Below are 16,560 nucleotides of genomic sequence, written 5' to 3' on the forward strand. Positions count from 1 at the left end.
GCAGATTTCAAGGAACATCAGAGTTATGATGGCATCCTTAACATTCAAAGAAAAATCTGAAAGTATATGCATGGCTGGTTTTATCCAGAACTGCACCTAATTTAAACTCAGCTCTTTATTTTTCCCTGAAGTGTCTGCTGTATTTGATATATCTTCAGTTTCCATAAGCTGTTTACACCTGCTTAATATCGAGGGCATTACATACTCAGAATAAATTTAAGCCAATTTGATGAACTGATTTGAATAATGATAAAGAAAAGCCAGCAGAATCAGAAAAGCACAGCATTTTAGAGCAGAAAGAACCATTAGAATCCATTCTCTTCCCTTATCTCTCTCTCTCCTTAATCTCAAAGGTAAAGCCTATGCCAAGGTTCTATTGTTAGCGGCAGAGCCTAGTCTAGAACCAATGGCTCTCAATTCTTAGATGAATGCTCTTTCCATAGTGCCATGTTGCCAAATAGGTAAAACAAAGGGCTATGTCTACTCATCATGCTCTAACAGTTCTAAACTGTGATGTGCAAATGACTGACTATTGCACTAAACATTAGGATATCACAATTAGTATTCTATTTTCATTGTTCTTTTGGTTAATTAAGATTGAGTGCTGTACCACAACCTACAGCCTTAAAGTCCTGCAATAATATTAATGTCCACTGTCATCTGCTTATGGTTTCCCCTCAGCTACTATAATCATCCAAAGCCTATGTATTCATCAACCAACTTTGAAAACTTGGGTAGGTATGACCTGATAGACTCCTAATTCTTTCTGTTCAAAAAGGGCAGAGACATACAAGGAAGTGTACCCCTAATTTATATCCAACTGGGCTACAACTCTGAAGTCTGCAGGGAGCAGATTCTGGCTCCCTGGAAGGTGAGCTATTTTGCACTGAAAGTAATGACTGACTGGCTTTTTTGAAGGTGGAAAAATGCTTTACACACTTATCTCCAATTTTTCCTTGAGCAGCTGCTGGAACCACTGAAGCCTAAGAGTATACATACTATCTGCCATGGTCCACAAACCCAGATTTCCCATGGAAAGCGCTCCTCTTATGAAGATAAAAGAGAAGTACAAAAGAGAAAAAGCCAAGAAGAAAGATTGGGTCATAACCACAAAAAGATGTGATCAAGTCAGGGCAAAGGGAATTATATGTGGTTTGGAAGATCAGTAACATTGTTCACTGCTGGTGTTTATTGCTTTTCTTTTGTGCCAGATATGTTCCTTTATTCTAAAGCTACTGCCCTGTAGTGTCAAATGGATAAATCAATACCATCCCTTTTAATATCCTCTGACTTTCCATTTTAAGCAACATTTTGAAGCCATTTCTCTCCTACAGTGTATTCCATCAACCAAACCAATGAATGTTACTATGTGACCAGAAAAATGCATTTGTTTTGCTCAATGAAAAAAAAAAGAAAGAAAATCTATGATATTTTCACATATATGACATGAAACTAGATCTTACTAGTCTCAGGGATAAGAGGGAGAGGGTAAATCTAATATAACTTTCTATAAAGCAACAACGCATTTTTAATAAATATACCAGGCAGGCATACATCTGAATGACTAGATACTTTGAAACATTTGCTACTGCTCAGAAGCTTTTGAATTTTTTTTCTTTTGACCTACATTTCCAGGGGAAGTTTATAAATCTCTCAAGAAATTTAGTTTCATTTATTTACAGATTTCCTTCTCTTTTGGCCCACAGGGCTAGTAATCATATTTATTCTCTAAAACCCTTTTCTCAACACTTAGCACAAAACATAATTAGGCTATTTAAAAAAATCAAATACAAATTCATTTTCAAAGAACAAAAATCTGGAACTTGATTCTGAAATAATTGTGAAAGAACATGAGTCACATCCTAAAAACAATGTCAAAACAGAGATTCTAAATTGATGATTCTTATTTGAAACAAAAAGTTAAATTTGAAACAGATGTGTAATATACAGCTGTTGCAATATATTGGTTTAAAATACAGTTGGACCTTCTATCTCTGGTCCTATGCCCACATGTCTATCTACAGTTCAACTTACCATCCCAGCGCAGAGGCCTATATTGCTTAAAGATATTCTGAATACTTAATTATGTTCCTGATTACCTTAAACTCAGAGAACTTCACTTCATTGTTAGAAGATGATTTTAGCTTTATGGTATTCCACAGATTGATTTCACTCTCACTTCTTACAATATGCTTAGAACCATACCTTCATGACACAAATTATGAGTAATTAGATTCATTCATGCCTACACATGAATGATGTGTACATGCCTACACAAATAGGCATGTGTTGCTTTGTTGAATAAATAATAAATAAATAATTTTTATTTATAATTTATTTATTATAATTTATTTTATATTTTATTTATATTTTTATATATATTATATATGTATAATATTTATATTATAAATATATTCTATATTATTTTTATATAATATTTATATTATAAATATATTTTATATTATATTTATATTTTATTTATAATTTATAAAAAATAAATAATAAATAAAAATAAAAAACACAAATATTGCTTTGTTGAATAAGAACACATATTTTCCACAAACTTTAAAATACTTATTTTTTGCTTAAGAATTAAAATAATTTTCCCTATAAAGTATCCCCATGAACTTTCTGCCCTAATTCTAGACTTTTTCATAGATATGTGGTCACCTGCTTCTCTCCAACAGTTAACTCTGACCACAGTCTTATATGAGATTGTATAATTAGGGGAAAGGGACATTGACTCTGCATAGCTGTACCTTTCATTGTGCTGGTCTCTCTTAAGAGGAGAGAGACCCCTAACATTTAAGAGCCTGCTTCTATTCGTTTTTACATGAAAGATAATTTAGTATAACAGAGAATTTTTAAAATATATTAGAAGCCTTACAATTTTATTCTTAAAAATGCTTCTTTATAACATCGTTTAGTTATACTAACTTAAAATGCTTAAATATGTAGAAACATCATTGCATGTTACATTTCAATCAGCTCTTTCATAAAAGTAATTTCTTTCATATTTTAAACTTATGATTTTCATTTTATTTCCTTTTTATGGAAGACTTTTAGACTTTTAGTTTTATTGATTTCTGTCTTTTACTTGGTTTATATACACTGATATTTTTTTTGGCTTCAGATAAATTTAAAATATTTCCTAATAAAACAAATGACAAAATGTGTTATTGGGAGAGAAATTTAATTTTAACTATCCTCCATTTCAATTTGAAACTTCTAAAATTGGTTATTCAAGTCCCTTTCTCATGTCACCTGATATAAGGGAAAAAGTATTCACCATTTATATCTGTGTTCATACCTGCCTCAAAAATTAATTCACATATATAATAAATATTAAGGACAGAAAAAAACAGAACTTCATCAATAAATGGAAATGATTATTTTTCTCATATTTAAAAAGCATAGTCAATTCAATCATGGTTTCTTTTTTTTTTTTTTTCCGATTTTTTTTTTATAGGCTAATTACTTTACATCATTACAGTAGTTTTTGTCATACATTGAAATGAATCAGCCATGGATTTACATGTATTGTTTCTTAGATTCACTAACTATATGCAATCATTATGCTCAATAGAATATTAAACTCCATTTTTTAGTCTTTAAACATTTGAAAAATTTCCAATATTTTTTGTTTCAATTCCACTCATTTTTCTCATATACTTTTTTTTTTTTTTAAATTTTTATTAGTTGGAGGCTAATTACTTTACATCATTACAGTAGTTTTTGTTATACATTGATATGAATTAGCCATGGATTTACATGTATTCCCCATCCCAGTCCCCCCTCCCACCTCCCTCTCCACCCGATCCCTCTGGGTCTTCCCAGTGCACCAGGCCCGAGCACTTGTCTCATGTACCCAACCTGAGCTGGTGATCTGTTTCACCCTAGATAATATACATGTTTCAATGCTGTTCTCCTGAATCATCCCACCCTCGCCTTCTCCCAGAGTCCACAAGTCTGTTCCATACTTTTGAGTCTATAATACCCAAAGGACAATGCATGCTGCCTTAACAAGGTACACTTAACACTCAATTAAACAATTTCATCTAATCTCTAATGGGTGCTGCTAGCTTAGTGCTTCTGAAATTGTCTTTTCTATACCATCAAGGTAATAGAAGTCCCATTTGATGGATGTTCTAAACTCTTTAGAGTTCTTTAACTACATATATATACATTTTTCTTGGTTAGGCTTTATCACATTCCAGATCACAACAGTTTTATTTCATCATTATTTACTCATTTCTCGTAAAGTTCCATTACCTATAACCTATATAGCCTGAAATCTAATTGTCGAAAGTGTCATTTTTAGTATTCATTATTTAAAAACTAAAATTTAAGTTTCACTTTAGGACACCAGTATACCCTTAAGACGTGTACCACCCCCTAATAAATTGTACAGTTAGCTAAATACATAAATACTAAATACATAAGTATTAAATAATAACTAAATACATAAGTACATTTAGGTACAAAGTTAGGTCTTTAATAGATATGAATCAGGTGGCTGGCTTTCATTCTACAAAAAATATAGAGTCAGTTCCTAAGGATCTTTTCTACACAATTCAATTTGAAAGAATGATGAACTGATCTCATGAAACTCTGTGTGTCTGTGTGTATGTGTGTGTGGCTCAGTCATGTCTCACTCTTTGCAACCTATAGACTGTAACCCACCAGGCTATTCTGTTCATGGGATTTTTCAGGCAAGAATACTAGAGTGGGTTGCCATTCCCTTCTCCAAGGGATCTTCCCAACCCAGGGATTGAACCTGGGTGTCCCACACTGCAGGCAGATTCTTTACCATCTGAGACACCAGGGAAGATCCTAAAAAAATTGCAGTTAGCAACTAAATATATAAGTACATTTGGGTACAAGGTTAGGTTTTTAACAGATAGAATCAAATGACTGGCTTTTATTCTACAGAAAATATACAGTCAGTTCCTAAGGATCTTTTCTACATAATTCAATTTAGAAGATGATCAACTGATCTCATGAGAGTGTTTGTGTGTGTACTCATGTATGTGTGGGCCTGTGAGTGTAAGTAAGCACTCAGGCTCACTGTATGCTGAACAGTCTTGTCTCTGTAATCAAGCCCTGCCTTCCATGCCTAGAGACACAGATTTAAAACACATATTTTGAGAAATTATGTTCGGAGATAAAGTTCTGGGAAGACAAAATAAAAATGATAAATGCAGTCAACCCTTGTTTGTGGGGCAGAGAACAGACTGATGGAATTTTATATTATATGCCTCAATAATTAAGGCCCAGTAGAGAGTTAGACTGACAACTTCTCTCCCATGTCTAGATGAGAAATCAGACAGTAGCCAGGTCCAGGTATCCTTCAGAAGGAGGTAAAGAAGCTAAACTGTTCACAATAAGATTTGGACAAGTACAATTGTGTGCATAGAAAGGATGAAGTCTCTGTAGCCCTCACCCAAGGCTCTCTCTTACTCACTAGGCACCAAGGAAATACAGCTCCAAGACTTTGCTCGTTTCTTACTAGTTGTAGTTGGTGATGGTGGAGTAATGTGGTGGTAGTAAACAAAATTACTGAGTCTCACCTTATAAAAAGTTAAACCACCCAAACATAGAAGTTAATAATTTTGTTTCCATGACCTTTCCTGTTAGTAAATTAAACAAGAGGTATCATATTAATGAATACATGAATAAAGGCAGAGACAAGCTCCACAGTAACATGTGCTCCTATTATGGTTCTGGATACATGAAAACCAGTGAGAATGATTTGACCCAAAGAATATGTATCAAATGTCACTCCATACTCAAACTCAATAGACATACTGGATGCATGCATAAATTCTAAACAACAGCTGAATTTTTCACACTACTGACACATCTTTGCTGCATACTCTTTGTAAATATCTGAACATTTCATTAAAAGATATACTGAGTGAAGCTGGTGGATTGTCCAGATCCAGTTCATCAGTGTAAAGTAATCATAGATAATATGAATCAGAATCACATCTGTCTTAGATGCTTTCTTTTTCACTTTTATGCTAAGTTAAGAGCATTGTTAGTGAATGGTATTATTGGATATTAGGAGTACTGGCTACAAATCCAAATTGTTCTATCATAATATTCAGATTCATTAAGTTTCTAATCATCTCTTTATAGGAGCTATTCAAGGATTTCTAATTGAATTTATGACCTTGTACAAAAATCATATCAAAAACCCCTTTATGTTTACTCATATAAGCCTTCTTATTTTACTCCTATATTTATTTTTCCATCATAGTATTTCTTGGGTACTCTAAAGAGAGGTGACTTATTTAAGAAGTTAATGAACTAATGCAAAACTTACTTCTATTATCTTCATATTTAATTACAAGTTCTTATTTATGTGATTACCTTAGCAAGGACTACAAGTATTGTTGAATGTCAGCCTCTTATCTATCCTTCCAAGCTTTTAAATATAATAAAGTACCTGGATTCTTTATTCAGTATTTCAGATCTCCTTTCTTTCATGTCACAGAAGATAAATTCACATGACAACATCACAGCTTTGAAAACGCATCCATTCGTTTCCTTATAAATAGTTCAGTCACTTACTTTAATCTATCTTCCTCTGCCCATCACTCTAATGTCAAACTTACAAACTTAAGAATGCACTTTTCTCTACACCTAGTTTTAAAGCAAGAGTCCAAAAATCTATTCACTTAACTAACACACACTGACAGAAGTAGCATTTGGACTGACAGGATGTCAATCGATAAGCATTTGCATCTAGGAATATCTGATAGAGGTGCCATGACATTTTTGTTTTGATGAGCATTTAGTACTAACAGTGGCAAGGGTCTACCCTTCCTAAGATGTGTGTAGGCTAAATGGATGCTGAATTATCCATTTTACTTCCCTGTGTGTTTTCATTTTTCAGTATAGTCATCCTTAATCCATACCTTCTACATAGTTCTGGTAGTTCAATCGCAGAAACTATATATATGGTTTATTTGTTTCATCGATTCCAGCCAAGTTTTTCTTTCTTTAATATCAACCTTCCAGAGACCCCACCTTTGAGTTTATTATAGTTTAAAACAAAACTAAAACAAAAGGAGGACTTCCCTGGTGACTGAGTGGTAAAGAATCTGCCTACTAATGCAGTAGACTCAGATTCAAACTCTGGGCCAGGAAGGTCCCCTGGAGAAGGAAGTGGCAACTCATCACTCCAGTATTCTTGCCTGGGAAATCCCATGGGCAAGGAAGCATGGTGGGCTACAGTCCATTGGATTGCAAAGAGTGGACAAGACTTAGCAACTTAACAACAAAAACTAAACAAAAGAAAGAACATACATAACACCCACAGATCAGAGTTTCCAGAGAGACTGGAAAATTTCCAAATGTCATAGACTCTACCTTGAAAGAAACTGACTTTGATACCTATTTATAACCTAGTATCTGGCTTGAAAAGTCCTTGAGTTGTCCTAAAGTAAACAGAAGATTATCAAATTAACTGAAGCAGGTACTAAAAAGTTGATTTGTAAAGTTTATCATTTTACCAATTCCTCTCTTTTGAAGTAGCACCTGCTCATAATCAGCGATTGTTGTGAATTTCTATAGGCTATGTACAAGACATTTCTGCCCAACACTCAATGTCTTCACTTTCTCAGAGTTAAAGAACATTTTTTACTTTCTGATGCATAATTTCCTTTTAACTTGTAAGACCTCTCTGCTGCAAACTGGTGATGATATTGGCAGTTACTGTGTAGATTCTAGCTATAAAAAGCTTGTTCAGCTAATGAATTGAATTTGCATTCTTTGTCTCCCTGTGTGGAGTTCTGCCCGAAACATTAAAATCATCAACATCATGGACTAGAACTAATATTTCTCAATATCAACTTGAGAAGTAAGTTAGGTTTTATAGCTTAAAAATCACTAGTCTTTTCTGGATCTGACATCATGATAAATCACACAACTGTAGTTATAAGCTTTTGCATTTATAACTTCCATATCTCAAATAAATTGCCTATTCCAAAAGTCTATCATTTAAAAAATCAGTGAAATTTAACTTTTCTTTTAAATTAAACAATAAATATGTAACTGAATATTTATCTGTTACTATAGTAAAAAATAACACCGCCTGTTACTCACATGGCACTGTGCGGAGGTAGAGGTTGTCACGAATGATTTGCTGAAGTTCATGGTCCACAGAACCCTTCTGAAATCGTAAGTTGAGGTAGTGACGAAGATCCTTATCAACAATTCCTCCTAGAATGATACAATTGGAAAATAAGTATGTAATTTGATTCTGTCATAAACATACTCAGAAACTCATTTAAAACTTGCATTATCTCACATTGCTTTTTTGACCTTCTGAAACATTTATCACCCATACTAGTAAAGGATAACATTTACTAAGATGATAATTATTCACCAAGTCAGTGCTCAGTGTTTTATATGCACTCTTTCATTTTCATTTAGAATGAAGTCTGTATTACAGCAAAAGACACATATCACTCTTGAAATGAATATATACGAAATGGCATAGTATAACTCATTGCATGGCTAAAAAGATCTTTTTTTTTTTTTAACTTCCCACATTCCCTTTCCCCCAGTCATTTCCTTTCCAGTCTTTCTGTTTATACATTTGACTACTCTACGTAACTTATACAAGAGAAATCTATGCTATTTGCCCTTTTGATACTGGCTTGTTTCACTCAGTATGTCTTCAAGTTTTGAAAAGATTTTTAAGTTATTTAAAGTTACTCTGGATTTGGATAAGTAGGGTGATATAAAAAGCTAAAAAAAAGAATTAAACCAATATTAATGTTTTACTATCTTTATAAAATGAAGTAATGCATCTGTTGTATAAAATATGAACAGATGATTTTTAACTATAATGTTTGAAATATTTTAAGTATTTTTAGAGTTTATTATTAGTATAGAAGTAATTTTGAGTCTCAGTTCAGTTCATTTCAGTGGCTCAGTCGTGTCTGACTCTTTGCGACCCCCATGAACCGCAGCATGCCAGGCCTCCCTGTCCATCACCAATTCCTGGAGTTTAACAAAACCCATGTCCATTGAGTCGGTGATGCCATCCAACCATCTCATCCTCCGTCATCCCCTTCTCCTTTCCCTCAATCTTTCCCAGCATCAGGATCTTTTCAAATGAGTCAGCTCTTTGCATCAGGTGGCCAAAGTATTGGAGTTTCAGCTTCAACATCAGTCCTTCCAATGAACCCAAGACGGATCTCCTTTAGGATGGACTGGTTGGATCTCCTTGCATCAAACAAGCTGGGCTTTAGGTAAGGCACCAATACTGAGAATTTATCATAGATTATTTTCATGTTTAAAAATAATTTTGTTAAATTATGAAGATTTATCTAATGAAGGCTTTTGTTCTTCTAATACTTGGAAGAATGAATTATAAATAAAAATATCTGTAAAATATAAATAAGAATTTCTAAAACCCTGATCTTTTCAAACATATTAGGGTAATTTAGCCAAGAAAAATAATTAAAGGCAGAGGAAATAGGAATCTGTGATAGAAGGAAATGGCAACCCATGCCTTTACTGGGAAATTCCAAGGACAGAGGCGTCTAGTGGGCTACAGTTCATGGGGTTGCAAGAGTTGCACATGACTTGGTGACCAAGCCACCACCTTCATAACACTTACAAAAATCACATTCTCTTCAATTCCTTTTAATCTCAAAATTACAATTCATTAACAATCTCTTTGCACCACCATGATCACATAAAAAAAATCATGTGAGTGTGCATATATGCAACACAAACACCTTTTACACAAACAGTAAATATACTTGAAAACTATATATTGCTACATTTCTGAAGTTTTCAAATTTATTGTTTCAGTTGCCTCTAATCTGCTGGTACAGTCTGAGAAAGATGCCATATAAAATAGTATTTTTAACTGAACTATCAAAATTTCTACTCTTCAGTGTTTCTCATATATTTGTCAGTAGTCTCAATTTATTTTTCTACCGAATATGATAGCAGAAAACAAATGACAGGAAAACTTATTGCTTATAGAATGCACACAAATATTACATCCAGAACACTTGCACATATTATTTTCCAAATTCAAAATCATTTTTTTTTTCAATCAAAACAGTGGAGCAATCAGAAATGAATGTAACTGGAAACCACCATCACAATATTGATCATCTATTGTTTATATCTCCAAATGTCCTGCATTTCCATAGGTCTTGGACTTACTGATATCACACTGAATTAATTAAAACAAGATATTCTGAAATTCTGTTTTCCTTCCTTGGTCTTTCATAGTCAGAAGAACATGTCTACCCTTGCTACTTCAATATAGCTGTTGAGCAATCACCATTCTTGACTCTTCTCAATTCTCTCCTGCCTAGTTATGAGTCTAGAGGTCTTTTAGCAACTGTACTTCTCTTTTCTTTTCTTTCTGTCTAATATGTGTGGGGCATTGGGAAAGACTCTGATGCTGGGAAATACTGAAGGTGGGAGGAAAAGGGGATGACAGAGGATGAGATGGTTGGATGGCATCACCGACTCAACAGACATGTTTGAGTAAACTTTGGAGGTTGGTGATGGACAGGGAGGCCTGGCACACTGCAGTCCATGGGGTCACAAAGAGTTGGACACGACTTAGTGATAAACTGAATTGAATATGTGGGGCATGTAAAGTGATGAGATCCTTTCTGATAGCCTGAGAGAATGTTAACTATAGAACAACAGATGTAGTCTGTCCACTAAAGTAGGCTAGAATCATTCGCCTAATATAACATGGATAAGCTCACATTTTATAGTCCAAGATGAGTCTTGGCTCCTGAAAATATATTATCAATTTAAACCAGTTCTTCTACTACAAAAATACCACATTAGCAGTCACAACTGAAGAACCTCTTGATTAAGGTGAAAGACCACAGTGAAAAAGCTGGCTTAAAACTAAACATTCAAAAAACTATGATCATGGATTCCAGCCCCATTACTTTATGGTAAATAGATGGGGAAACAATGGAAATAGTGAAAGACTTTATTTTCTTGGGCTCCAAAATCCCTGCAGATGTAACTGAAGTCATGAAATTAAAAGACACGTGCACCTTGAAAGAAAAGCTATGACAAACCTAGCAGCGCATTGAAAAGCAGAGACATCACTTTCCCAACAAAGGTCAGTATAGTCAAAGCTATGATTTTTCCAATAGTAATGTACAGATGTGAGAGTTGGACCATAAAGAAGGGTGAGCACAGAAGAATTGATGCTTTTGAACGGCGGTGCTAGAGAAGGCTCTTGAGAGTTCCTTGGACAGCAAGGATATCAAACCACTCAATCTTAAAGGAAATAAACCCTGACTATTCATTGGAAGGACTGATGCTGAAGCTTCAAGACTTTGGTCACCTGATAGGAAGAGCCAACTCATTGGAAAAGACACTGATGCTGGAAAAGATTGAGGGCAGGAGGAGAAGGGGACAACAGTGGAGGAGATGGTTGCATGTCATCACCAACTCAATGGATATGAGTTTGAGCAAACTTTGGGAGATAGTGAAGGACAGGGAAGCCTGGTATGCTGCAGTCTATGGGGTCACAAAGAGTCAGACCCAACTGAGCAACTGAACAACAAGTTGTCTCAAAGGTTTACTTACCTAAGAAAACAACAACAAAAATGGTTGTCTAATCATTCAGGGACTGGCTATATCTTTTTTCCCATGAAAAAACCTGCAGAAGTTTCTGAGAATTAATATAAATTTTCTTCCATTAACTAAAATGAATTGTCACATTTGTTTTGGAAGGTCTATCTTGGCCTCATATTTCACTAATACTTTCTCATCCTTCACAATTTATCATAGCATCTTTCAGATAAGGCAATTTTATTAGTATTTACCCACTATCCTTATTATGAAAAATTCTGCTGGTTGCCTACCATATATTTTCTCTATTCTTTTCTATTTATAGCCAGTTTAGTTTCAGGCCTATAACATGGGATTTCAGACCCAGGGCATGGATCATGGTTGTCTGAAACCATCATACGGTCTGGTTCCCCACCTCCTGAGCTGCCCTTGCAACTTCCAGCATCTCTGTCCTGGCCATTGAGACCTAACACAGAAGGAGGGGGTTTCTTTATTCATTAAACTAAAATTTATATCTGATATCAAGACCCTTTGCATCCAGTCCATTTTGGCTAGACTGGGTATTCCTGTTTGGGACTTCCATGGACTCTTCACTCTCTGCTAGACTTGATATTCTGATCACAAACCACAAAGAGAGCTCGACAAGGGAAAAATCCAACATGCTAAGGATACTGTAGAAAAAGTTAGAAACAGTCTGGGTCTTTAATGGCTTCACTGAGTAGCTAAAATATCAGCAACTACATAGCTTAGAATATTGTGTTATAAGAGAAAAAGTAAATACTCATTTCTTGAAACTATTATGGTTTTGGTTATTTGCAATTATACATGATCCCAATCAATAAATTGCATGACTAGAAAAGTTTTGTGTACATATGTACACATAAAATACATACACTTTTAAAGACATCTTTTTCATTAATTAGACATTTCAATTAAAGAAGGATTAAGCAACAGATATTAGGCAATGTCTGAGCTGAAAAATAGAGCCTCTATCTTAAGAGTATCTGATTTTAGGTATATAAGCAAACATTTTAGAGCAAACTAAAAAATAGAGTGCCATATACTGATTTTTAAGAAATGTTATATATAATGAAGATAAAAAATAATCTGCTATCTTATTTGCCCCAGATATAATTTTTGCTTTTATTATTATCGGTTTTAGAGTTTCTGTTTTTTGTCATTTGTTAGTAATGACAAATGACCCAGACCAGATCTGACCTACCTAGATCTGGTAGCTTATAGAATACCTGCATCAATCATTCTGTTAGCATAGCACTGTCAAGCTCACCATACCATTGCATGCTCTAGCCATTTTACTCTTCTCTTCAAAAAAAATTCAGTGGTTCTTGCTTATGATTATATTTGAATAATCATTGAGTTATTTCACTTAACTGAAAATGATTTCATTTTAAAAAATAAAATAATAGATTAAAATATATACCACCTTCTCAAATTACATATTTGTCAGTAAGACACCTGGGGAAAATATGAATCCTATGATTCTGCTTCTAAAGAACATGTACCTAATTCTCAAAATCTACAGTCTGAAGACAAAACTTCTTAGCCCAAAGCAGTCAGGTATTTCCTCAGCAGAGCCCAGACAAGCTTTTCAATCTGATATCAAAGTATGACCTAGGAAGAACCCTTAGGGAATAACTTAATCCAAATTCTTCATATTGCAAATAAAGAAAGTGAAGCTCACACAAATTATTTGGCACTGGGTTCAGAGCAAAGATGGGGTAGGGAGTGGGAGAAGAATCAAGGAGCAATTCCAGTGGATTACTTGAGGAGAAAACTCTAAATGTTACAACTTGAAAATGGCATGCATCTCACAGTTTCTATACTTTTCAGAAATGTCCCCAGTACAACTGCTCTGTTCCCTCCACTACTTGAATGCCCAGATAGGGGGAGCAAAGGAAGAAGATCAGCAACTTAGCTCAAATGGACAGAAACTCCTTGGCATATTCCTTAAGAAAAACTGCTTGATAATATATATGTTTCGATGCTGTTCTCTTGAAACATCCCACCCTCGCCTTCTAACACAGAGTCCAAAAGTCTGTTCTGTACATCTGTGTCTCTTTTTCTGTTTTGCATATAGGGTTATCGTTACCATCTTTCTAAATTCCATATATATGTGTTAGTATACTGTATTGGTCTTTATCTTTCTGGCTTACTTCACTCTGTATAATGGGCTCCAGTTATCAAGGGTGAAACAGATCATCAGCCCAGGTTGGATGCATGAAACAAGTGCTCGGGCCTGGTGCACTGGGAAGACCCAGAGGGATCGGGTGGAGAGGGAGGTGGGAGGGGGGATCGGGATGGGGAACACATGTAAATCCATGGCTGATTCATGTCAATGTATGACAAAAACCACTATAATATTGTAAAGTAACTGGCCTCCAACTAAGAAAAATAAATGGAAAAAAATAAAATAAAATAAAGAAAAACTGCTTGTTCTAGTCATGTAGCAGTCTTCTTAAGGTTGAAGAAGAAATACACCAGGCTCTATAATACTTGTGCCAAGAGTCTGACTGCTAATAGCTGGCAAGAGTATCCCTGTTACTCATTTGTGGGCAGGATGGTTGACTCAAATTTTCCTGTCCCTTGAGTTAAATGCTTCTCAAATCAATATGCACCTTAAAATTTTGTAAACTAGGGAGAGTAATTCACTGATTGGGACAGTGCTGTGTGTGTATGAAGAAGAAGGTGGAGATGACTGGCAGGTAAGAAGGTAGAGATGACCGGCAAGTCAAAATCTGGTTCATTCTGTCATTTATTCATCCTGTGCTTCAGCCAAATGAGCCTATTCTAACATTCTACTGACCTTATATTTCCTTCTCTATAACTCATTTTTTTCCTTTACACTCCATAAAATCCTGTAGTGGGCATTTGATTTTTCTTTGCACGTTTGTACTTTTGAAAGAATTGATGCTTTCAAATGGTTGTGCTGGAGAAGACTCTTGAGAGTTCTTTGGACTACAAGGAGATCAAATCAGTCAATCCTAAAAGAAATCAACCCTGAATATTCATTGGAAGGACTGATGCTGAAGTTGAAGCCCTGATACTGTGACCAACTGACACGAAGATCCACCTCATTGGAAAAGACCCTGATGCTGGGAAAGACTGATGACAAAAGAGCAAGGGAGCAGCAGAGGATGACATGTCTAGTTAGCATCACTGACTCAGTGGACATGAATTTGAGCAAACTCCAGGAGATAGTGGAGGACAGAGGAGCCTGGGGTGCTATAGTCCACAGGGTCACAAAGACTCGGACATGAATTAACAACTGAACAACAGAAATGTTTTTGCTTTATCTTTATAATACCTTCTTTGGTAACAGCACCCTAATTTCACTTTTCAAGTTATGTATCTCTCACATTCTGTATAATGTAGTTAGACCTGGATTCACTTTTCCCTGTTCTCTCTTATCCAATTAAAGTTTCTTTTTTAGAAGTTGTCTTCTAAAATTTGTTTATTTATTTATTCTTACTTATTTGGCTATACCAGGTTTTAGCTGCAATACATGGGATATTTAGTTGCAGCATGCAAAATCTCAGTTGCAGCATGTGGGCTCTAGCTCCCTGACCAAAGATTGAACCCAAGTCCCCTGTATTGAAAGCATGGAGTCTTAGCCACTGGACCACCTAGAAGTTGTCTTTATAAGTGGAGTTACACAAGGATATGAATGCAAATGAATACATCCTGAAAGCAGCACCTTGAAAAGTCTACCCATCACTTTTGCTTCCAGAACATACAGAATTGCCCCTTTCCTATGCTTTTCTAGTCAATTTCTCCCACTTCCCCTTTGTTGTTTTCTATTAAAGAAACATTATGGATAAGAAAGCCTTCCCTTTGATATTACCAATTTAATTCATATTCATTCTTCAGCTTAAAATTGTCCTCACCTTGGCATTCTTTGTGATCTTTTGGACAGAAGTCTTCTTTGTTTTTTGAACTTCCATATCCTGGTCCCCTTTTTTAAACAACTTCTACATTCTAACAGACCATACAGTAACTAGTGGATCTGCTTTAAGTTATATATTAAACTCTAAGTTTGCTGGGACAGGGAATTTCCTAATTATTTGAGGTCTTCTCCTCTCTCCTCACTTCATTCTCTAAAGCAGTGCCTTCTTAATATATGAGAACCGGAAATGTTTGCAGAATAAATAAGTCACAAATGCTATAGTGGACAAAATGCTAGATTAGAGAGTTGGAAGCTGAGTTTTAATTACCACTGCAACACTTACTCATTGAGTGGTCTTGTACAAAACCTTTAATTATTTCTGGATCTCATTATTCGTATCTATAAAAGGTGAATCAGTTTTTACCGCTAAAATGGAATACAATTAGACTGGGTGATTTAAACAACAAATATCTATTTCTCACAGTTCTGGAACCCAAGAAGTCCATGATCAAAGAACTGGTGGGTTGAGAGTCTGCTGAGGGTATGCTTCCTGGTCTGCAGACGGCCCACTTCTCCCTGTATCCTCTTACCACTTAGAGAGAAACCAGCTCTCTAGTGTTTCTTAGGTAGGTACATATTTCATTCATAAGAGGTCCACCTTCGTGAACTAATTACTTTGCAAAGTCCCAATTTTTCACGATGAGAGCTTAGGATTTTGACCTTTGTAAGAGACACAAACATTCTACCAAAACAATATTTATAGAACCAAATAAAGTTTCTGCTAGACCCAACTTTTATATATTCATAGGCTATTTACTAACTATTTCTTATATTTTGGGGTTTTTTGGGGAAATCAACAAAATTATTTTATTTGTTAGTATAATTACAGATAACTAGTTGTAGTCCATTAGAAATAAAGGCATGGAAAACACAGCAGCAGCATTTATAATTGCCAAGATATGGATGCAACCTAAGTATCCACCAACATATGAATGGATAAAGATGTGGTATGGAGTGGTGTGGTGTGGTGTGGCATCTGTGTGTGTAAAAAATGTAATACTGTGTGCTGT

At 35.0% G+C, this 16,560-nt stretch overlaps 1 protein-coding gene across 13 annotated transcripts in view; it reads right to left on the bottom strand.

Annotated features, from left to right (window-relative positions):
* The window catches only part of MAGI2 (membrane associated guanylate kinase, WW and PDZ domain containing 2), a 1,406,842-nt gene that overhangs the window by 995,474 nt on the left and 394,808 nt on the right, over window positions 1-16,560 (bottom strand). For all 13 annotated transcript variants that reach the window (XM_020903091.2, XM_020903019.2, XM_070469808.1 and 10 more), the window contains exon 2: window positions 8,113-8,229. In XM_020903091.2, the coding sequence (XP_020758750.2) occupies window positions 8,113-8,229 (117 nt within the window). The remainder of the gene's footprint in view (window positions 1-8,112; window positions 8,230-16,560) is intronic.

Source organism: Odocoileus virginianus, chromosome 1 (assembly GCF_023699985.2).
Source record: "Odocoileus virginianus isolate 20LAN1187 ecotype Illinois chromosome 1, Ovbor_1.2, whole genome shotgun sequence".
In the NCBI taxonomy this organism is placed as follows: Eukaryota; Metazoa; Chordata; class Mammalia; order Artiodactyla; family Cervidae; genus Odocoileus; species Odocoileus virginianus.